General features: G+C 32.5%; 1 protein-coding gene across 4 annotated transcripts in view; it reads right to left on the bottom strand.

Annotated features, from left to right (window-relative positions):
* CASD1 (CAS1 domain sialic acid O acetyltransferase 1) overlaps positions 1-25,369 on the bottom strand; it is a 56,488-nt gene that overhangs the window by 18,027 nt on the left and 13,092 nt on the right. For 2 of the 4 annotated variants that reach the window (XM_087421460.1, XM_004431358.3), the window contains exons 4-13: positions 20,653-20,697; positions 19,556-19,618; positions 15,116-15,160; positions 14,550-14,673; positions 13,134-13,348; positions 11,089-11,511; positions 9,956-10,045; positions 4,584-4,703; positions 3,413-3,569; positions 1,905-1,984 (exon numbers count right to left, since the gene is read on the bottom strand). In XM_087421460.1, the coding sequence (XP_087277586.1) occupies positions 1,905-1,984; positions 3,413-3,569; positions 4,584-4,703; positions 9,956-10,045; positions 11,089-11,511; positions 13,134-13,348; positions 14,550-14,673; positions 15,116-15,160; positions 19,556-19,618; positions 20,653-20,697 (1,362 nt within the window). Of the gene's footprint in view, positions 1-162; positions 244-1,904; positions 1,985-3,412; positions 3,570-4,583; positions 4,704-9,955; positions 10,046-11,088; positions 11,512-13,133; positions 13,349-14,549; positions 14,674-15,115; positions 15,161-18,791; positions 19,534-19,555; positions 19,619-20,652; positions 20,698-25,369 lie in introns of those variants that run through there. The other 2 variants (XM_087421576.1, XM_087421528.1) reach the window with 2 other exon arrangements.

Genomic DNA, 25,369 nt, shown 5'->3' with positions numbered 1-25,369 from the left:
TTTTCTTTCTCTAAATGTCCTTAATAATCTATAATTAACCATTTGAGTTAAAAGAATCCTCTGAATTAGCTCGTCTTACTTAATCAACCATACCCAAATGCCATTACTAGCCTTTGAAACAAAGTTTACAATTTTACTCTGGTCAAGGTAAGTGAATGGTACCCTCTTATAAATCTGACAGCCTGGAAAATCTGGGACTGAAGGGGCAGAAGTCTTGGGTACATTCCTGCAAATTAATGAAGTCTTTCAAAGAAGAGAACAAAAATCTCAATTTCCAGACTAAAGAATGACGACAAACTCTATTAAGGAAAGTTCCATTATTAGATCTAATGCCACAGCATAAAAAATGTAACATTACAATTTTTAAAAAGGCTATTAAAAACTAAAGAAAAAATATAAAAACAGTATTATGTTTTAGGTAATGCTGAATCCTTAGGTCAGAATAACTTTATTATTTTAATAAAATGTAATATTCTCCATTTAACCACAGAATTTAAAACGCTTATAGCTTATTAAAAATAGATTCTATAAAAATCTATGCCTCAGAAAATTAAGGATGAGGTCTTATCAAGAGTTGCAATATAAAGTACTTGTAGATTATATATATACATCAATATGAAATATAAAAACATGATAAAATAGGTATATATTAGAGATATATGGTCTTATAGATCATATATATGTAACATGTCACACATACGATGTACTTATAATTTAAAATTTTATTTCTGATTAAAAATTTATTTCTTATGTGATCAATAAACAAAAGTATTTATTGAGCAGCCATTTGTGAAAGACACTGGGCTATACTGGGCCATGTACTTTTTTTCCTTGTTCAGTGGCCGACACTGATCCAAAGCTGGGAAACCTTCTTAAGTCTCTCTATTGAACCTCTGGTCTGCCTTCCTTTCTCTCCCTCAGATGCACCACAGTGTTAGGAATTTTAAAGAATAATTGTCAAGCAATTGCTGCAGTTGCCTGGCTATTTCTTTTTACATTTGCCTATTGTTTCCTTACTATTTTACATATCTCCTGCAAAAAACATTGGGGGTCAGGCAGAATTATATAAATGCTTTATTTCTAAGTATGAAAATAAGTATGAAAAGCCTACAAAACAAACAAAAAAACAGCTTTATAGGATTACATACACACATACACACACACACACACAATGCTTATATGGCCTTTGCACCTGATGCAGCCAGGTATGAGACAGAGAGTGTTAGAGATGGAAGTAAACTGCAGAATATGACACAACTATAGGCATTTACATTAAAATATTTTGTTGTAAATATCATGCTGCCCAAATAATACATCTGCCTGATGGACTGACCAGCAGGTAGCAGTTTGCAATCCTGCTACAGTAGCTGAGAAAATCTCAACCATCATAACAGGGGATAAAAGGTTAGAGATAAGAAAATGATCAAAAATTTTATTAAATTAAACATACTACATATATACAAACCCCTTTGCTCCTAAGTTGGTTTTACTAACTGCCAAAATTTTACTCTATGCAGTTATGGAAAAATCAAGTAACACTTTGAAGCAATGAATAATGCACAAACCAAGTCGCAAATTCTGTCAAGAGAATTTTGATCTCCACTTAGAGTAGTGTCTTATAAGAGGCAGTCAATAAACGTTTGATTGATCAAAGTCAAGTAAAATGGATTCTGAACAATTGCTAGAGGAAGAGCTTTAAATTGCTCTTACCAACAAAAACAGTGGTAACAAAAGTGGATAGGTCTCAGAAGAACTACACTGAGTAGTCAACTACAGAGTGACACTTTTATTACAGTCATTAAAAAATGAAGCTGAAAAAAGCTCTGACTCTTCTCACATACTTTAATACACTAGAACTTTAAAATAAAATAGAACAAAATATAAACGGAAAAGACTGTACAAACCTGAGAATATGCCAAAAAACATATACATAACAGCAAGAAGGCTAGTTTCACCAGTAAGCCAAAATGCCAGAGACAATTTCCTACGAGGGAAAATACTTAATTTACTAAGAAATGTAAATTTACATTAGAAAACATATTAAATACTCTCTATTTAATGAATTAATACTCTCTAATGTATTTATAATCTGCTTATTCTTAAAATAATTTAAGGCTGCTTACAGGACACACAAAATAGATCTAAGTAGTATAAATTAAAAGTAAGACAAAAAGGAGAAAAAGGTAGAGGATGCTTGCTAGGAAGGAGGCTACAAGATACACCTGATACCCTATATACCTGCTGTTCACTGACTATAAATATATTTGAAAATACCTCCTAGATTCAATTACCTATTCATTATTGAAAGTTACAACAAAATTTATAACAATATGTTCAGTGTAATTCTAACAAACACTCATGTTGAATATAGCTTAGGTAATACTGCTTAAATATTAAAGCTCTAGGGAGAGGGCTTAAGAACTCCCTAATGGACTAGGATTTAACCATGATTTATTTTAACATATGCATATTTTAAGTTATATGTTCACAGTTTATACATATTGATTATTCATTTGATTAATATGCTGGGTTTGTGTTGAGGAATTAAACTACAGAGGCTGTCCGAGGACACTAATGGACTTTATTAAAGGCTGGAACCCAACTCTTTCTTGAAAAATTGTTTGGTATTATAATGGAAGTCAACAGAAAATATTTTTTGATATAGAACATTTGGTTGAAAGAGTTAAGTTGAATATATTATTAAAAATAAAAACTTCTATTTTTCCAAAAAAGGGAAGCTTTTATTTTAATGATATGATCTTGAGGGGAAAAAGCATTAAGATAAATGACTGTGGCCTCACTTTGAACATTATCAGTAAATGGCTATGTAAAATCTGAAGATGACAACCTTTTGGGAACTTAGGTTTTCTTATATGTAAAACAAGTTGATAATAACTGCTTAAAGAGTTGTCTAAAAGATAAATTATATTAGTGCCTTTCAAACTTGTTTGACACAAAATCCTTAAAAGAATGTTTACTCAAAATCTCAATATATATAAGAAATCAAATACAGCAGAGCTGCCAAGATTGAAGCAGGATGTAGCGGCCTGAAGCCCTATGTGGCCTTCCCATCTCTCTCCCAGCTCTCTCCATTCTGGCTCTGTGCAAGACAGTTTGAAAACTGTTGCATTAGTTAGTGTATAAAATGGCTTTGAAAAATTTAAATTTAAAAAAGAGAAAACACAACACAACATAAATACACACTATTATTCTGCACTGATAAATTACTTGAACTACTTAGCTGTAACATTTTAGAAAAACAGTTTAAGAACAAAATTTCAAAATGTCAATACTACACATAAATTTAAACTGTCTACATGTCTCAATAAAAATAATAGCCTTTAGCAACTAAAAAGAAATTTAGTACATCGAAAGAACATATTTATTAACATTAATAAGAGAGTATATTTACCGTTTGCTTTTTTTTGGATTATTTGTGGCCATAGTGCTAAAGTAACATATATGACCATGAACCATACAGTGACCAAAGGGACAAAGTAATAGAATTGATAAGGCTGATCCATTACTATACATAACACCACCACCAGGAAATTGAGACGAAATAACACCTATTAAAAAGGAAAAGAAAATCGTTTTCATTCCAGGTATGTATGAAGAGTGATGACAGATTCTCTCTGACAGAGTATAAATGTTTATTTAAGGCTAAAATAATAACTGTACAAGCATATTTTACTAATCCCTAAAATTACATTTGTTCTACAATCACTGTAAAGAGTTGAATATAAAATATTTATGCATCATATTAACTAAATCCCAGCAAAGCACCAGCCTGAGCTGTCCTCTGGCTACAATTACCATGTTGTTAGGTATAGAAAAAGAATCATAAACCTCCTTCCTAGGGCTATAGTTTATAAACAGAGATTAGATTACCTCAACAAAAGAGTATCCATTTCATCTCTGTTTGATGTTGATTTTATCCCATTTGGGATTAAATTGAGAGTTGTCATAGATACAAAATACTGTTACTCAAATTAAAAAGTGTCTTTGGGACTTGTGTAACAGTCATTTCAGACAGTGTGATGTCACTCAAAGAACACAGAATTTGAGCAGATTGATATTAGAGCTGCACCACTTACTATGTAACTGTAGGCAAATTATTTAACCTCTTTGAGCCTCAGTGTCCTTGTCTGTCAAACGAAGATCACAACTCATGGTTGTAATGATGGGTAAATAAAATAACGTTCAAAACTGCCTAGCACAAGGTAGAAACTTAATATTAATCCTATTCTTAGAGAGAGAAAATATAGCATATTCTAATAATCCCAGGTAACTGCATTTCTACAAAACTAAAGTGAATCAGCAATGTTGTCCCTTGAGTACCAGTGCTTTAATTATACATTCATCTAAATTATATTTTCCCTTCCCTCAGGAATAAATTATTTATATCAAATTATTTACCTCAAAATTATTCATCTCAAATTAAATAACACAATTTGAAAGTGTCATTTCATAAATTCAAATTATTCATGGCCTTATAATGACCATATTTATATTTTCTCAACAGTTAGGCACAAAAGCATGTCGAAATGAAAGAAAAAGCAAGTAACTGAATGCATTCCTACCTGACATACTCTATGGATTCCAAAGTCTCCTTTGATCCAAAAGTATGAGAAATGCCCATAGCCTGTCTGAAATAGATACGCAGCAACCAGAACCCGAATGTGCATGTATACAGGCAAAAACTGTCGACAAAAATAAATAGGATACATATATGTTGGCACTAACTCTACCTTGAATTATCATAGCCAGTACACTTAACCAAGATAATGGATCATTGCTATCATTTGGTATTAGCTCAATGAGAAAATCTATTCTCAAAAGTTAGGCATTATAGCAGGGGTTAAGAAAATATACCTTGGAATCAGATATACCTAGATTCAAATTCTGGCTGTGACACTTACTAGCTACGTGACTTTGAATTTTCTAAACTGCAAAATGAGACTATCACCTCCTTTCCCAAAGGGTTTTTGTGAGAAATAAATGAGTTAACAAATGTGAAGCACTTTGTACATTTCATCCAGTTAGAATTAAATATATGATACCATATATGGAAATTATTAATCACCACATATGCTGCATACAAGGTCATTCTGGATTTCACATATTCCAATGAGAAGATAAAAAACAAAATAAAAATCTTACATTTCTGGCCCCCTTAAATATATAGACTTTAGACTTGTAAATACAATTGTCAAATGACTACTTATAATATTTAATTATTTACCAAAAAATACATACTTAAAAAACATACACATAATTTAGAAATATTATTTCCCTTCCACTCATTTTATGAAACAATTTTATTTTATACTCCTAGAACAATGTTTCATCATGACCAAGACCCTTAGAATCACTTACCATGGTTTTTCAGAGGATTACCTCTTCACCTCTAAGCTGAATGAAATACTGCAAATTTCGAATCTATATTTTATAGGAGTCACTGGAAATATTATATCATTTACAAGCCTTGCTCTCATAACCTTACAACACTGTCATTCCACCTATCCACCACCCATTGGTCCTTTAGGTGTATATTCATGATGTCCACAACATAACTAGTGCACTGTTTTTTAAAATGATGTCTAAAAGGCTTGTTCAGTGACATCTAACCCTTGCAATTATAGGACCATTCGTTTAAGGAAAATTACTAAATCTTTGTAAAATTTTTTTGGCTTCTATTTTATAGATTCATCTGATCACCTCTGTAATTACCCAGCAGTAACACTGCTTATGGTCACGTTAGATTAATGTGTCTTCCCCAAGTGATACTTTGTAGGATAAAATAAAATAATTAAGCAGCCACCTTAAACAGAATTTACAAGGCCTATGCATCTTTTGTATATATCCTTGAATTCATCCTTGAACACATTTTTTCTTTTTTGAGGGATCATATGTTTTCTGGAAGGAAAAAATTCCTAATTTACAATAGAGCATAAATTCTTCAACATAGCCTCCACTCTGGCCAAACTTAGATGATCTGTCTCCTAAACTGGTCCTTCTTGTGCTTCCCTGTCACCTCTCTTTTTTTTAACTGTTTATTCTACCCTGGAATGCTCTTCTCCTACCCACATTTTGCTTATTTAAATCCTATTCTTATTTAGAGCCCTGTTCAAAATGTCCAATCTTTACTCTCAGATGAAAGTCATTTCCCCTTCCTCTGAGATCCTATAGCACCAACAATCTATGTACCAAAGTTTTTATTTATTACTCTGTCATTAGTTATTTTTAAATGTCTTATCTCATCATTAGATCAGAAATTTTGAATGAAGGTGTAACATATTAGAATCACAGGGATGAAGGTGAGAAATGTAGTATTGAAATAACCTCAGGATTTATCTAATCTAAACCTGCATCCTTACCTCATTCTTCAATGCACTCTAAAATATTCCCTTCAAGTATCTGAGCACTTTTAAATAGCAGAAAACATACAAATTCCCAAGGCAATCCATTCCATTTTCAGATGGTCATTAACTGCTATAAAGTTCCTTTTCATGAAAAGTTGAAATCTAACTTTATATAAAAGCTACCAATTTCAGACCTCTAGGGCAGCACTGTGCAATAGAAATAAAATACCAGCCACACAGTAAATTTTTAATGTTGCTACCAGAACATTTGAAAAGTTAAAAGCAACAAGTGAAATTAATTTTAATAAATATATTTAACTCAATATATCCAAAATATTATCATTCCAATACGTAATGAGATATTTGATATTTTTTATACTAAGTTTTTGAACTTAGTATGCATTTATCCTAATTAATCATACTTAATCTGGTATGTATTTCACATTTACAGCACATCTCAATTCTGACTAGCTACATTTCAAGTGCTCAATACCTACATGTGGCTACTGGCTACCATAATGGAAAGTCTAGTTCTGGAGCCATATGTATGTGCTTAAATCACTCTTACATCTGACAGTTCTATAAGCATTTGAAAACAGATGTCAAACCTAGGCTAACCATTCGCAATTACTTTAACCACTCTCCATAAAACACGCTTTCTAGGCTGGGCCTACAAAGTTGGGACTTGATTATCATATTTAAACAGTAAATACAATTCATTTAAATTGAATTAAACGCTATCACAACAATTTGCCAAGTTCCTGCCAATGTTGGATTATTACGAATTTCATGTAATATTTCTCCCAACTTTTTAAGATATTTTAAACCAACAGAAAAGTTGTAAGAATAGTACAGTGGACACCTATATACCATGCTGAACCATTTAAAAGTATGTTGAAAACCTCATTTCATCATCTTTAAAGATTTTAGCAAGTATTTCCTAAGAAGAAAGAATAGTTTCTTACATGACCATATTATCAGTACCATACCCACGAAATTTAATATGAATATAACAGTATCTAATGTATAATCCATATACAAATTGCCCTGATTGTCCCAGTAATATCCTTTACGGTTTAAAAAAATTTTTTTTTGATTTAGGAACCTTGAATCAAGGATCACACATTACATTTAGTTGTCATTCCTCTTTAGTCTCCTTTAATCCAAACTGTTTTTCTTTTTGCCTTTCATGAGCCAAGTATTACTTATAACAAAATTCTAGTATTAAAAATATATTTGGAATTCCAGCTTCATTAGAATTAATAGCTAGGCTGACTTCTGGTTCTGTTCTTTTTCTAGTCCCACAAATTTTCCCTCAAGACCTTTTATTCAGGTCCCTTCATAAAAGTTATTTACAAACTCTCAAAGAAAAAAAATCCACAATGGAACACAAAATCATCTACTCTATATACCTAACTTGCTGTACTCTCCAGATTAAATTCACAGTATTTTATGCATATTTGATATAAATTATGTTTAAAAGAATGTTCATACTGACAATTGCAATCTGCCAGACCATCTGGATTATTTTAATAATTCTCTGTATTTTTGATATATTTTCTATTTTAGTATAAAAACATGGCACAACTAAAGTTTGACATATTTTATTCAAAATAAAAAACACTACGATTAGGTAATTAAAATAATCATGGCAGTTAAAAAAAGTTTTTAATGAAGGTAACCCCTCAAATATCCAAGAATCAAGTTCCAAATATGTTATAACCCATGCTAATAATGCTCTGCCGATGTAGATACAGGTAATTTTTAACCACAAAATCCTATAAAAAAGAAAAGGGATATGTTAATTAATCATAACAAATGATCTGGTAATGAAAAGTACATCCTTCCAGAGGAGGGATTTTTTTGAATTGTAATTTAGGATGTACTGGGATGTAGTCTAAAATATATTAGAAGGCTAGCTTGGCAAATGATTGTAATAGAATGTCAAATTGCCTTTATCCTTTTATAACCAAATCTTTTCTGGAATCACTGAATTGAGGAACTTAATCTGCCATTAATTCTTTCTGACTTTTTTTTTTTAACAGTGGTATCACCCTTTAATATGTCAGCAATTAATTATGTCTCTATGTGGCATTTTCTTAAAACAAAACCCCCTTTTCTCCCTCAAAATTAATCTAATCTTTATTCATATGTCAGAGATATTTCTAGGTTTCAATATATTCATCTCTACTTACTTTTTAGAAAATATGCCAAATTTATCCTAAAAATTCTTAACTGGGCTTATAAACTAAGTCTTACTATCTTCATCTCTCCTTGCTTTGGATCTCTTTTACTGTCTTGGCTCATCCATAACTTCTCGAAATTTACTAGGTCGCGTTTAGCTGCAGTGTCACAGGAATTTCACTGCTGCCACATAGGTTTCACAGCCGTACAATTTCAGTAAAAAATTATACTTCATTCCTCCGCTTTTTGCCCTTCAAATAAACCATCAATAAAATCACCAACTATTTTTGAAAATAAAGAGACTTGAAGAATAACATTATTTTCAAATTGTTAGAGATATCTGAAAAACCTCAATATTATTTACCTTCTTAACTGCTGCTATAGAAATTTCAAAATGTTCCTTTCTGGGCAAAACTCCCCTCTTATGTCAATTTACCATTGATTCAAATACTGTTTACAGACATGTGCTTTATATAAGCAAATAAAGCAATAAAGAACAGTTCAGGAGTTCCCAAATTATGAATGAGTTTCTTATATTTTTAAAACATATCTTATAGAAATTAGTTTGTATCTTCACTAGAAAAACTTATGTGAAAGTGGTTATTAGATACTAGGTTCACTCTCAAAAGCTTGTTTTAACTGTAATGTAGCTGGAATGTTACAACTCTGAATATATTTTTTTCTATCTCTGTCAAATCCAAGGTGTCCCCAGACCACAAGAATCTTATCTTTTAAGACACCTAGGGAGAAGGAAAAAATGATTTTGTCCAGGTATGGAAGGCACTGGGGAGCAAAGAAAAGGTCCTCCATCTCATGGAGGAGGTAACACTTAGAAAGTATGGCACATCTTGCATGGTCTACAATGGTAGTCCATCAGTATCTGAGTTCTCTGAACACTGGAGACAGAGAGTTTTAAGTTTTTTAAACTTTGAAAGTGTAAAAATATTGGGTCAAACTTCCTAAAATACAGTAAAGGCCAGACTATAAAATACAATCATCTAATTTGATTTTTTTTGATAGTAACTTGCCTATTCTAAATCCTTTGCAATTGTCACCTACAAAGTTTCTTGCTAACTTTAATTTAGTTGTTTAACAGGATGACACGAAATAATACCCACTGTTAGATTATCAGCTGTTTCTACTATTTTAAAATTAAGGCCAAGTAAATACAAATAAATTATTGCCATATCTTTTAAAATATATATATTTTTTGCTTTTAAAACTATACATTCTCAAAGAGTCAGGTAGGTAGTAGGAGAAGAATGGAAAAGCAGAAAGATTGGGTGGGAAATAAGAAGGGTCTCTAAATGGTGAGAATACCAAACACAAAAGAGTTGGTGTCCTTAAAGAAACATTAAAGTGACATTATTTACTATATTTTCTGAAATTATATGTAAAATACTTACTGTACTTGCTCCAGATATATGATAAATTAAAATCACAAGTTGCATCCAGCCTTTCCATTCATCTGTTTGTTCTCTATTTAATACTTTAGTCTGTGTAAAAGAACCAAAATCTTTTAAAATTCATCATGAAGCTATTATTTGAACAGTATATATTAAGCACGTGAAAATTTTTCTTACAGAATATAAAGCTAATGTTTCTGTCAAAAGAGCCTTGGGGGGAAAACAGTTATTAAAGATTGTCATTTCATTTCTTGATAAAGATATAATAAAACTATTTCAAATATAATATGAATTTGAAAACTAATATAAACTAAAAGATATTTTAAATATTTAAGTTGATACTTATAGTTTTATATTGGATTACATTTAAACCATGACAGATGTGTTTGTAAATCTAAAAGATAGCATTCTATAACTTTCTTTAAGAAAATCTTAGAATTTCAGTTAGAAAAAATTTTATAGTTCTCTTACACTTTATTGTGAAAGAAAAGCTCTATTATTATAGTTTATTTTCCCTAGAGTTTTCTCACTGGAGATGAAAAACTGATTAATCATCCTCATATGAGAGTTATTTCTTACAATAGAATTTATTAATTCAAATAAGTCATGCCTTATAAAGGAGTTACACTAATATTCTGAGAAATTACAGCAATGCAAAAACAAGAAATTCAGAATATTGCGAATAGTGCCCACATTTTTATGTAAGTTCTAATTTGTGTATATACACATCTGACTGTACAAATATATAAATATATGTGCATATAGGCATTTATTAATATAATTATATTTTTTTACTTTATAGAACATAAAAGTATCTCATGTTTGAAGACCATTACAAAATTGGGAGTGCCTTCACTTTCTCCATCCCATGCAGGCAAAATAACACTAAGCCATGACATCTTTTTCACAGGTCATTATTTTCCAACTTTCCAACAACCGGCATGAGACTCTGAACTTCCTCCAAACTGTTTCAAAAAAGGAACAGTTAAGAGTCTACTAAGTGAATTACAACTGCAATATTCTTCTTCTATATACATGTTTGTATTCTGGCATGATAAATGATATAATTTCTTTAATCTAGAGAGTAATGAGATAAGAAGAATAACATGAGCTAAAAAGAAAATGACTCTTACCTCTTTAGTATTTTCATTGTAAAATACTCCCAAAACCAAGATGTAGATAATTGGAATAAAGAAAGTTGAATGTGTATAGAATTTGTTTTCCTTCATAAACAGATTTGCACGGTCACACATATAGAAATAAGCCATAATCAAGCCAAGTTTGCAGAAAGACTGTAAAAGTATTTCTAATGGAGACACAGGGGTATTGATAATATTTTTCTTTTCCTCTCCACTTTCCAAATCAGTACATGGCTTATTCTTCCGATGAGCATTATGATGAATTATATAAAAAATTAAATATCCAATAATAGATAAAGTGAAAAAACAAGCAGCTAGCTTCTGTATGAGAGTAAGAGGAGGCCGAGGTTGACAACAGGAACCATCTACAGGCTTCAAAATCTTATTGCAATACACGTTCATAAGAATCATTGCACTCTGTGAACAAATCAAGTTATTTGGTTATTATCTTGCCAGTAATATATTTCACATTAGATTTTCTCCTGTGAATACTACTGACTTTTCAGCACTGAAACCAAAATGCTCTTGTACTTTTTGCTACCATTTCCCAAACACTCATGCAAATAATGGTGTTCCTTCAACCTGTAATAGCTAGTTCAGGGTTTTTTAAACTTCTTGGGCTACGATCCATAATGAAAAATTCATTTTACAATGTGACCCAGAACACACATACAGGAAACAATAGCTATCCTTATTACTTGGAATGCACTCTGATATTTTCTATTCTAGTCTTTTAAAAAAAAAAACTGATTTCATGGCTGCTAACAGGCTGTGACCTTCACGCAAAAAAACAGACAGATGTCAAAGACCAAGAATTTTCATTAGCAGACTTTCAATACAGAGGATATCAGGATACTTAAGATAGAGTCCCAGGCGTTACATGTGAAAAACAAAAGTAAAATAACTGCCACCAAAAAATAATTAACTCTTAGCTAACAATATTTGTAATATGTCTTTCATTTGGTTTACAGTTTATAGACCACTCAGGATTCTAGTTTTAAGATTTCTAATGTTAAATTAAATGTGGAATCTTTGACATGGTTTCATTATAATAAAAATATTCTAGGCAAGTTGTCAAGATTCTGTCTAGTTGAAGGTTCAGTTAAATCTAGTTTTATACAAACTTTAGTTTACGCATCTTTGAAACTCCAAGATGATTATATTATTTAAGCCTAAGCATTCAGAGTACTCAACTATTTAGAAAATCTCATCCTTTTAGCCCTGAGACTTCAGGAAGTTCTGTGCCTGGCACTCCTGCAGATGCTAGCCTGCAAACTCCATCCCAAGGTTCTTAACCAGTTCCAGGGGGTCCATAAAGCCCCGTAAAGTATATGGAGAACCACGTGTGTGTATATGCAAACATACGCATTTTTCTGCCAAACAACAGAACCGTTGCTTTTTATTAGACACTTAAAGGGGTTATGTGATCCTCAAAAAGGTTAAGAATCACTGCTTTATAAGAAAACATTAACTCTAAATAATATCTGTTGTACTTGTGTGAAAATTTATAATTATGCAGTTCTCTTTTATACTTAATCTAAAATCTCTTCCCATCTGTCAGTCTGGATTTGCTCAGTATCTACCATGTACCTTGAATAATGCTTAGTGTCAAGAACTATAAAGAAACAATAAAAATTATTCTACATATTAAAAAATGTGCTCTTCACAGAAGTTAATCTTGTAAGTTTCAGGTTTAAGGCAAGGAAAACATAAAGCAGCAGTTTTCAAACAAGAGTGTGCTGCGAACTTATAAGCTTCTTATGAGAGAAGGTATATTAAGAATGACTAGCACTCAATAAATGAAGTTTCATTTTCTCCCTTCCATAACTTCTTTCTCTCTTAGAGTGTACTAAAACTCTCACTTATATATTCAGCTAGGTGATAGAAAGCAAAATTATTTCTAGATGTATGTTTAGATAGAATAACTACAAGTAGTTAAGATTGCAATAAAATAAATTATTACCATGTTATAGTGACTTAAAGCTACAACCAATTAGATATTATAGTCTCTATTTACTGACAGATACAAGAATTCTTACAGTTTCTCTGCTTGATTCAGGAAGATGTAAGCCATCCAAAGATTCCATGATGGTTTCTTGAGCAATTAATTTGGAAACACTGAACATCTTAACATTTGATTTAGAATTTCTGGTGCTACTATTCAAGATACTGACTGCAGCTTCATTGTATGCGTCTATCTTCTCATTAGTGATCATTTTCCTATTTTCACTTAACAGATCTTCATAAACAGGATCTGCATATGAAATACATTTTTAAAACCACAATTAAAACATCCCTATTGGTGGAAATTGTGATCATACAAGTTAGTTGACTGCATTTCATATTTTGTTGTTAAAGTTCAGAGAATTCCAGGCACCTAATAATTCACTTTAAAATAAAGTTGGCCAAGGTTTGCAATAGATTTCCTATCTTACATTTAATCTTTTAATCAACCAATATCTCCCTCAAATTTAAAGAACTTTTGTCCCTCTTCTCTCTTAGGTACACAGCTTTCAGGAAACATTTTTATGTATGTCTTAAGAGTTTACAATTTTTGGATACTGGGTTATACTGGGTAATGGGAATTAAAAACTGAATTATGGAAGACTGCCTAATGAAGAATAGCTGCCAATCTTTTTTCCCTCCTGTCATTGTTTAATTTTGCAAACTTTGTTCACACAATTAGGAGGAAATATTATTGAGGATTGAAGTCTCTTATCACTTACCATAAATAATTTAAATTTAACTTTTTCAAATTTTAGTAAAAGGTTAACAATGTATCTTGAAATAAAATAAGGGATTGTCTAACAGATTATCCCTACCCTTGTTATTTCTCTCAGCTTCACATTCAACTTGGAAATAACCACAGAGTTTCTGACAACTTGAACTGCTAAAATACCTATGGCATTTCATATTGTACTAAGCATTAAATAATGGACATTCAATAAACTCCTGAAATGAGTTGATCTAATGTTAACTTTCTCTTAAAGAATTTCATTACCAAGTATAAACTAGATGGTATGAATTTAAATACATTCTGTCAATTCCAAAGAGTATTTGCTTCTAATGAGTCTAATATTATGAAACAGACAATAATTTTTCTCCTATATTTCCCAATCACAGTAATTATACTTTGTAAGAAATAAAAATCAGAGATAGACACCTCATTTGCTTTTAGAATGTATTCTCTCTGTTGTATTCTGCAGCCATTCTGCTGCTAAGCCTCTTTGGAGGGTATTTTTATTTATTTATTATGCATTTTTGACATATTTATTAGTCTGTTGCTTAAGTTCAAAAAAGGAAAGCAAATTGCTCAAATTTATTCTAACTTTGCAAATCTTCTTTCAAAATTTATTCAGATAAAACAGTAATTTTGCATCATGAAATAAGAGATAATAAAAATCTATGATTTAAAATATATACAAAATGACATTTTTTCATTATTCATCCCTTACCTTGTAAGACCCAATAAACATCACTAGTCTTTGCCAATTTTTCTAGAAGTGGTGCTATGGAGGTAATGTTCATCTTATATTGGGAAAGGGCTTCATTGCTGCCATTGTGAATCTTGATAGACCACTAAGAGGAAGTAAAAATTGGGAGGTAATTCAGTATTTACCACACAAAAAAATTAAAGTATATAATTTACTCTATCGTAACAAAGGTTATTATTTTAAGATAAGTCCCATTTTTATTCAATTTAGAATAAAATATGGTAAAGTTATTTCATGAAATAGATGAAGGCAGTTAGAAAAAGCTGATATAAAATTAGGCTTTCAATGTATAACATTCAAGAAGAATGTAATTTTAGATATAAAATAATATTGACATTTAACACCAAATTTCCTAAGTTCATTCAGATCTTTTTATTAAAATTCATCAGTCTCATTAATTATAATAGAAATAGGAATTAAAATATAAGTACAATCAAGGTTTCCATTTAACATAAGTTAACTTTTTCTTAGCATGTTCTTAAGTACGAAACAAAAATCATCCTGTAAGAATACAGATAATAACTTACTGTGGCAGCTCCCGCGACAATTACATGGGGCTTTGCAACAGAGTCCTAAAGAAAGAAAAATCTTTATAATAGTGTTATATCCAGTTCAGGGAATTAATACAAGTAACATCACTTGATTTTTTTCCTTAAATTTAAGTTCTTCTACTTTCTAAACGAATTTTAATTTTCTAGAGTTACTTATTGAATTCTTGTCATAACAAGATGGACAACCAGTGCCTAAAACCTCACATGGTTACATGGTTATACAGGATGCCATGAGGCTTGTATGGGTAATTCTCTGGTGTTCTTCAAAAAAAAGAAAAACCAAAAAATACAACTGACATCTAAATGGCCTATTATTATTCTAAATTCTGAGTAAATTGCTTAAAGCTCTAGGATATTATGTCAGCCAATCAAAAAGTGTTCTTGAAAGCACACAGGGTACACAGTTAAGTGTTAAATAAAATACAAGGTCAGTGCTCTAAAGAAACATAATCTTTTGGGAAAGCTAAATCCAGTACATATTTAACAAAATAAACTGACAATTATTATAGACCACAATGTGGAAAAAACAGGAGAAATTTGGTAGAAATCCTCACCAAATGCAAACTGCACTATTAATAATATTACCAGTTATATAGAACTTAGTAATTTACTAAGTAGTTTCTCTTAAATAAGCTCATTTTAACATAGATTCTTGCCACCTGTGAGGCAGGAAGATACTATACATATCTTATAAAACAAGGATACAGATTTTAAATGTTTAAAGGGTATTGCTGAGGCCTGGCAGGAACAGAGCCAGAACTTAAGTCTTCTGACTCCTGAGTTCAATGCACTTTCCACAACATAGAAGACCTGATATTACAATCATGTGCACGAGACACAATTAAAAATTAAAAAATTAGAAAAAAAATCTGCCCCATAAATACATATATAAAATGAGTTACTGTCTCATTATAAGGGTAATACATACTCAGTGTAGAAAGCTATGAAAGCAGAGAAGAAGAATAACAAAATCAAAAGATCTCCCTTCAGAGATATTCCCATTTCCAGTGTAGCATGCTTCATTTTACATTGCTATTTTAGTGAAACTTTTCCTTCATCCCTAGGTGGCTCCCTTTCTCATTCTTCACAGTGGTTATCCCAAATCTTATTTTCCCTTAGACACGTCCTTCTTGTCCTCCTCCTCCTCACTTTCGGCATCAAGTCTAATTCTCAAACTTCATAGAAAAAACAGAATTCATCCGGCTTGTGTGCTCTTGCCTTTCTTCTTCCAGTCTTACAACCCTACCCATATACTCACCCAGCCTCTTTTCCTCTGACAAGAGAGTAAAGGAAGTATGTCCCTATTCTTCTTAATGGCTAATCCTTTACTCTGGGTGTATACCCCCTCCCTTTTTACTTCTGGGACTATACCCATGGACTATCTCCTTTAACTCTCGGTATCATCAGTTTCATCCTCCTTCTCCATTCTTCTTCCTTCCCTCAATCTACAAAGTGTTAAATCATCTTTATCCTCAAAAAATGTTCCTTCGACCTTGTCTCACTCTCAAATTCTTCCCCCTCACACCCTTAACCAACAGATTACTTGGAAGAGCATTCTGCCCTCACTGTGCCAATTTCTTTCTCTCTCATTTATGTCTCAACTTACCACGTTTTGATTTTGGGCTTCGCCATCCAGTAAAACTGCCCTCAGAGTCCACTAAGGAACTCTGGATGGCGAAATCCTGTCGCTTCATTCTACCCTATCTAGTTCCTAAAGTGACCTACCGACTATCCACTTTTTAAACCTCTCTCCTTCCCTGTGTGTTAGATTACAGTTATTCTTCTCCTGCTTTTCCTTTCACCCCTTTTACTGCCTCTTCTCAGAATCTTTTTGATAGTTCCATTCCTAAACTCTCTTCTTTAATCCCTAAACTCTCTGCCTATTCAATTCCTTCCATTCAAGTAACGTCAAATATCACCTCACTCCATAGCAAGACTCCCAAACTCCACTAAGTAGCTCAGACTTCTTAATGAACACCATTCACCTATAGAATTAAATCTAAATTGCCGGTTTTTTCACAATTTAGCCTAGTTTCCTACTACTGCCACACTATATCTCATCTTTCTCCTCATTAAAACTTTCAGTGGTTCTCCGCTACCCTCAAAATAAATTAAACCCAATATCCTTATTTTTAGGGAATATAGACTGAAGTGTTTAGAAGTAATCAAAAAATGGATAAAGTAAATCTACACTCTACCAAATACAGCTTAGGATATTATTCATAATCTGGTATCTGCTTACCTCATCTCTTATCCACTCTCTCCCAAAATGAAGCATATGAAATTAACAACCAAATCAAACATATATAAAGGAGCACTTTGAATTCTAGCTCTACCCACACTAAAACTGCTAGTGAGTCCCTGAATAGGCTATACTCTATCTTCAGCATCCTTGCATATGCTATATTTCCTTTGCATGGAATAACCCTCCTTTCTCACTCCAGATCCAACTTTAAGGTCAATTTATCTGAAAACTTTAAAAATTACATTTAGTGCCTATCCTCTGTAATCCTATTGTACTTTCCCTATTTTGGCACTTGTCACATTGCTTCCTTAATTATATGTGCCACTCATCTAGAAGCTCTTTGAGGAAAGGAACTCTATTATGTTAACCAGGGTATCAACAGTCTGTAGCCTAGTGCCTGGAATACAGCAAGTGATTCATAAATATCTGTTGAATAACAGTAGATTCATCTAAATTCAACTTTGTTTTTATGCCTGTAGATTTCTATAAGGCTACTTCAGTTAACAAGCATATCTTTCTAACCCACAGTTCTTCTGGAAATATTATCTCCTTGGTAAAGCTTTTTTAGATCATCACCTATACTCTAACCAACCCCGACCCTTAGTGCTTCTATCCATAGTGCTTTCATAGTCCTTTGTGCTCAATCCTGTTGTTACTCTTCATCTTATCATATCATTATTCATCAAACAGTCACTATCTACTAGACTGTAAATTCCCTGAGGGCTGAGACTGGGGCTAATTCCCAGCCACATTCCTGATAACTCAGCACAAAGCTAGCAACAGTACATAAAAAATTAAAATATGGATCTTTGTATTCTTAGGATCCAGCAGCTTACTATGGAAATAGTCAAACATAAATACATAAATACATGCAAACATACATACTCTTTGAATGAATGAAACCAATCAACTAATCATTTTTACGTAATTACATGGCCATCTACCTTAAAAAGTTGAATCTTTTCTTTAGACAAAAAATCATAAGGAGGTCGACAATAGAATCTAAAGCTCCAAAAACTAGTTTTAGCAAATTATAAGAACTGAAAATCTGGATATGCAATATATCCCAGGTTAGTAAATAACAAGGGTTTTCTGTGATCTTGCAGGACTTATAAATTATATTGTATTAATGTTTGTTTAACTGAATTTCTACTACTTTAATGGATATACTTTTGGGTCCAGCACAAATATGAAACGTATGTTTAAATCATTTGAAATATACATATAATATTATTCTACGCTTCTGGATATTTAAAAACTTATCAATAAAAACAAAACACAATTAATTATGTGAGACCCAATTTACCACAAAGTTGAATTCTAGAAGTTGTCTGCATGTTTGGTTTTTCAAAACCTGAAAATACTTTCTCAAAGAAACAAAGTTAGAAATGTTGACTAAGTTCTCACCAGGTCCTACAGAAGCCTATTTGATGTATGATGTAGTTGCAGTACTAAACATTTACTGTGAAAAGAAGCAAAGAAAAATACCATTGCAGCACAAGTAATTAAACAAAACAAGGTCAACAAAATTGAATATTGCTGTATCCATCCCAAATGCAAATACTTCCGGGAAAGAATATAGGTTTAATTAAAGGACTGACAAGGAGCTATATGGAGTCTACTGTGGCGATTCTCAAGAGGACTTGCGAGAATTTAGGGCTTTTCTGAGGTTAATAGCACGCTTGCCCTTATACCTAATTTATCTTCAAATATTATGAGCCAAAACATACTAGGATGGACTTTTGGTCACAAATATAATGACAAAAGGGAAGAAAACAGGCTATTAAGAAAAAAGTTTCCTGAAGTATCTGGGCATGAGTTTGAAGGATGAAGTGGAAAAACGCTCAAGTGAATGCGTATTATGCTAGAAAGATTACCTGGGTTTGAATTAACTGAGTTACAGCAGTAACAGAAAATTTTAAGTCTGGAAAGTATGGTATAAGTATAATGGCCTTAGGGTTAGAATGGTGATAGCAGAGATACTAGATCAAAACTGCTCTTCTGAGTAAAGTGATAGAGTCAATCCAGCACAGCTTAGTTGCTATCAGGAAGGTTGGTACGAAGTACGGGCAAGTGGCACAGTGAGTAAGGGGGAGAAAAACAATGGATGCTCATGAGCTTTAAAAATCTGGTTGCTCAAAACCAGAAAGGCTGTATTTTCAAATACAGACCTCAGTCCACACTTTGATACACTGTTTCATAGAACCATTAACTTCTGGATGCCACAGAAAATCCTAAAAGAGAAATGTTAAGAGAAGAAAAAGTCAAAGAAACTGTTATATCCACCATTCAAAATAAACATTAACATATCTCTTATAGAGTACTTAAAACACCACCTTGTCTACGATATCTTCATCTCCCTTCTCAATTTGCAAGAGTCTCACAATAGTGCTCCTTGTATCCACTTTTGCTTCCCTCTAAACTACTTTCCACATTTTAGCCAGAGTAATCTTTTAAAAATTTAAATCTGATCTTGCCACATCCTTGCTTAAATATTCAAGGCCTTTCAATTGCCCTCAGAATAAATTCCAAAGTCCTTAAAATTGCTAAGAAGGTGAAGGATCTGGCCTCTGCCTAGACATTCTGCCTCTTCTCCTGCCACTTTCCCCCCTGCTCTAAGTACCCTCTTGATTCTCGTTCAGCTTCTAGAATGCACTATGTGCTCCTTTTTCTCCTGTACTTTGCACATACTGTTTCTTCTGCCTATAATGTTCGTAAACTCTTCCACTGAGCCTGAAGAGCTCCTACTTATCCTTGAGGCCTTGGTTAAAACATTACTTCCTCAAGGAGGAAAACTACCTTTAATTCCTTGCTCTGTACGTTCCTAATGCCCCACTTTTCCTTTTTTGCCATCCTTATCCCACATTTAACTGAATGTAGGAAACTATAATGACTTGCAAGCTCCATCAGGTATAGGATATTTTTGTCTTGATCCCCACTGTATTCTCAGTCTCTAGAAGTCACTGTGACTAGAAATTCAGAAAATTCACATATATTCTTTCATGGACATTAATCCTGAACACATACTAGTTTCAAATTAGCTTACAAGATTATTTTTTCCTTGATAAAAATCTGAGACCAAATTTTCTATTTTAATACACAAAACGGTGAACACAAACATTTATTCAATTATTTTATTATTCTGATCTACTCTCAATACATTGAAATATATTTAGTATGTACAAAGGATTGACTGATCTGCAGATAAATTAACCAATGAATATAGTTTCAACATTATAACATTTAGCTTACTATTACATGGACTTACTACTTTAACTGACGCAATCTTATCTTCAAAAGGAATGTTTTCGTGCTGCCATAAAAAAAGGAGAGACAACAGAGAAATATTAACGTACAGATTAATTTTATGTAAATAATTCTCCCTTTAGCTGCTTTTTAAATTTATTTACACACCATATCTCAATTATCCATATTCAACCTGAAGGGAAAAAGACCTGCATAGAATACCAAAAAGTAAGTGACACTAGTTAAATTGTTTATATGTGATTTTCAACATCTAAGATGTAATTCAAAGATAAAACCTCAACTACAAACAAGTAGATATGTGAATATGCCTAAATAAATTATCTTTTTGCCAAGCTTACCACAATTCCACTTTAGTCCTAGTATTATTTATATATAGCAGAGACGGATTGCTCCCCTACATTTGCTGAGTCCCTTCCAGTTAGACAGGACCACATGGATAATTCTGGCCAATTTAATGTGGTTAGATATGATGCCAGGCTGAATTTCTCAGGGCAATTCTCTAGCCTCTGGCTTAACTTGATGCAGAGACTGAGAGGCTGAATGTTCCAAACAGTACAACTACAAGATGGTAAAAATACCAACAGCAGGAATCCCTGAATGACTGCGTGGAGCAAAGCCTCTTGCCAACCCACCTAGGACATGCAGCACTAAGTGAGAAAAGAACTGTTTTGTTAAGATTGTAGGGTGGTTTGTTGCTATAGCAACATCTAGTCCATTCTCACCAATATACTAGTATAGGTCCCGTCTGAATGGAGCAGACATATATCACTCTAGGTTATTATAGGTTTCAGTTTGAAGACAGTAGATAAATAGTTCAGTTGTAGAAAAAATTAAAATTTGAAGACAACTTCTTGTAACCAAGCGTTCCATGTAAAGAATAGAAATCCCTTCAGAGTTAAAAATCCAGGGTGGGGGAAAAAAAATCCAAGGTGGAATGGGGGATAGAGGTAGTCAATAAGAAGCTAATTCTCTTCCTAAAACCCAGGTTGAAATGTTTTCATTAATGTAATCAGACAGACAGTATTTATTTTTATATCTCTATGAAATAAAGTTTGCTTTTATGAACAGGCTAACTTTTAAAATTCTTGTTAGTCCTGCTCAAGCATCATTTCCTGAAAGGACTCTTGAGACCATTAATTCAATGGAACTTTAAGGTATGTTATATGAAAAGACTTTCCTTGGTCAAATAAGTCTGGGAAACACTGGGTCAGACAAAATCACACAGGTGATTTCCTCCTCCTACACCATCCCAACCTTGTTAAAATTCTTCCTCAGAGAAATAATGTCATGAACTTTCTTTTTCCTTCTTCTGCATAACTCAGTTAATTCAACTCAATCTCTTTCTTCTTTTCCTTTATTTTAATGTAACATTTGATATATACAAGAGAATATGCCACACATATGTAAGTCACAAGTATAGTAAAAATAAATAAGCACTCATGAATCCATAGCACAAATCAGAGGATTACCAACACACTGAATGACCTATGTGGACCCCTCACTCTCTTAATTCCTTGCTTCACCCAAAGGAAACCACTGTCTTAAATTTTGTTTATATTTTGCTTTCTTTTTTATTATATAGTTTTGTCACATGTATATGCATCCTTAAATGATATATTGTTTAGTGTTGTCGGCTTTCTCTCCAACTTTTAATTTTGAAAAATTTCAAACTTACAGCAAAGTTGACAAAACTAGAACGAACACCCAAACACTCTTTCTCACTTGTTAACATTTTCTACACTAGCTTCATGTTTCTCTGTACACACATATACATAGTTTTTCTCTTTTGCTGAACCACATGAAAGTAAATTGCAGACATCCTAATATTTCACCCTTAAATACTTAAATGTGTATCTTCTAAGAACATAGACATTCTCTTACATAACTGCACTATGATAACCCACCTGATAAATTTGAAACTTGATAAAATATTATCTAATCTAACATACAGTCCATGTTCAAATGGACTTAATGCCCTAATTTCCCAATAATGTCCTCTCTAGTTCTTATATTTTAATCTAGAACTCAATTAAAATCAGGTATTGCATTTAGTTGTCATGTCTCTTTAGTCTCATTTAATCTAGAACATTCTTTAGCATTTTAAAACCTTTTTATATCCATCAATTTATTACATCAATATATATCAAGTATTATATTTATTATTTTTGTGGCATCTAGGTCAGTTGATACAATACACCAAATATAGATTATAAACAGCACTAATATTTACCTTCTTATACATGTCTCTAAATACATGAGTAAGAGTTTCCCTAATAATAGTTCTAAAAGTTCATAGCCTAAACAAACGTTCACCCTCACACGATAATGCAAGTTATTTTCTGAAGTGTTTGTAACAATTTACTCTCACCAACAGGTTATGAGACAGTCTCTCTAATATATCTTTCAGACTTCATATTTTTTGCTGTTGTCAAATTTAGTTTCTGTCACTAAAGTAGGTATAAAATGGTATCTCGCTATGATCTTAATTTGCATTTTCCTGATTACTAATGAGGTTAAATATCTTTCAGATTTACACCGGGATTTATGTTTCCTCTTCTGTGAAATACCTGGTCATGCCTTTCCCTTTTTCTATTGGGTTGTCTTTCTTATTAATTTGCGATTCCTTATCTCTCTTGGATGTAACAGACTTATATTCTCTGCTTTATAGCTTGTCTTTTTTCTTTAAGGTATCTTTTGACGAACAGGTACTCTTAATCTTAAGTTATATGAATTTATCCATCTTTTATTTTATGGTTAGCACTTATTGTTTCTTATGGAAGAGACTCTTCCCTACTTGAGGTAATGAAGATATTCTCCTACATTTTTTTCCCTAAAGGTTTCAAAGGTTTGGCTTCACACTTAAGTCTAAATTCATCTAGAAATGATTTTACTTGATGGTGTGAGGTAGGGGTCCAATTTCACTTTTTTCCATATACCTAACCAATTGCCTCACCATGATTAACTGCACAGACCTTCCTTTCCCCAGAGATCTTCAATGATATATCTGTTACTCATTAAGTCTTTCTACATGCATGTGTCTATTTTAGAGCCTTCTATTCTGTTCCATTGGTTTGTTCGACTCTACTAATACCACACTGTCTTAATTACTACAGAGGTAAAGTTAAGTCTTGATATTAGAGAACAAGTCCTTTCCATCTTGTTCTTCAAATCTGTCACAGTTATGCTTAGTCTACCGCTCTTCAATATAAAATTTAGAATCAATTGGTAAAGTTCCACAACAAATCCTGTTAGGATTTTATTTGAATTACACTGAACCTATAGATCAATTTGAGAATAACTGACATCTTTATAATATTGAGTCTTCCCATTCCAGAACATAGTAAATATCTTCCATTTAATTATATCATTTTAAATTGTCTTTGAATAAAATTTTATGATTTTTCTGCATACAGATGTTTCACATTTGCTAGGTTTATTCCTATGTAATACAGGCATACCCCAGAGATATTGCAGGTTTGGTTCCAGACCACTGCAATAAAGCTAATATGGCAATAAAGTGAGTGATATCAATTTTTTGGTTTCCCAGTGCATATAAAAGTTATGTTTACACTATAGTCTATTAAGTGTGCAATAACATTATGTGTAAAAAAATATATACATACCTTAACTTAAAAATACTTTATTGCTGGACCAGCCCTGTGGCTTAGCAGTCGGGTGCGCGTGCTCTGCTACTGGCGGCCCGGGTTCAGATCCCGGGCACACACCGACGCACCGCTTCTCTGGCCATGCTGAGGCCGTGTCCCACATACAGCAACTAGAAGGATGTGCAACTATGACATACAACTATCTACTGGGGCTTTGGGGGTAAAAAAAAAAAAAAAAAAAAAAGGAGGAGGATTGGCAATAGATGTTAGCTCTGAGCCCGTCTTCCTCAGCAAAAAGAGGAGGATTAGCATGGATGCTAGCTCAGGGCTGATCTTCCTCACACACACACACAAAAAAAATACTTTATTGCTGAAGAATGCTAACTACCATCTGAGCCTTCAGCGAGTCATAATCTTTTTGCTGGTGGAAGGTCTTGGAAAAAATGCAGTATCTATGAAGCGCAATAAAGTGAAGTGCAATAAAACAAGCTATGCCTGTATATGGTTTTTGTTACTATTGCACACAGTATATTTTAAATAATGTTTTTGAACTCTATATTCCTAGCATGTAGATATGCAATTAATTTTTAACAGTTTTATTGAGTTATAATTAATTTTTCTATGTTCATCTTACAACTGGCTATTGTGTTAAAATTTTTATTATATCTAGTAAATTTTCTAAGAATTCATTGGGGTTTTCTACGTAGATAACCATATCATATGAAATCTTGAGTTTATCTCTTTCCAATCCTTACATCTTTAAATTATCTTTCTTTTGCTAAGAACCTCTAACACAATGTTGAATAGAAGCAGCAATAATGACATCCTTATCTTCTTCCTGAGGTTAATGGAAATGTGTCTAAACATTTCACCATTGAGACCATTTACTGTAAGTTTCTAGAATTTTTAACAGGTTACGTTAGAATATAAAGAAACTCACCTAATAGAGAAAGAATGATACCAATTCTCTGATATTGTTAGGACTTGCTTAATGGCCCAATATATGGTCAAAAAAAGGTTCCATGCATGCTTTGAAAAAATACGTTCTCTGATTTTCCAGTGTATTCTTTAAGTACTGAGCTATAAGTTCATAAAATCAGCATATTAATACTC

The sequence above is a fragment of the Ceratotherium simum genome, chromosome 1, assembly GCF_057802395.1.
Source record: "Ceratotherium simum simum isolate JZ-2026a chromosome 1, ASM5780239v1, whole genome shotgun sequence".
Lineage (NCBI taxonomy): Eukaryota > Metazoa > Chordata > Mammalia > Perissodactyla > Rhinocerotidae > Ceratotherium > Ceratotherium simum.
Note: the sequence above shows the minus strand (reverse complement) of the source record. Positions and strands in the feature narration are given on the sequence as shown.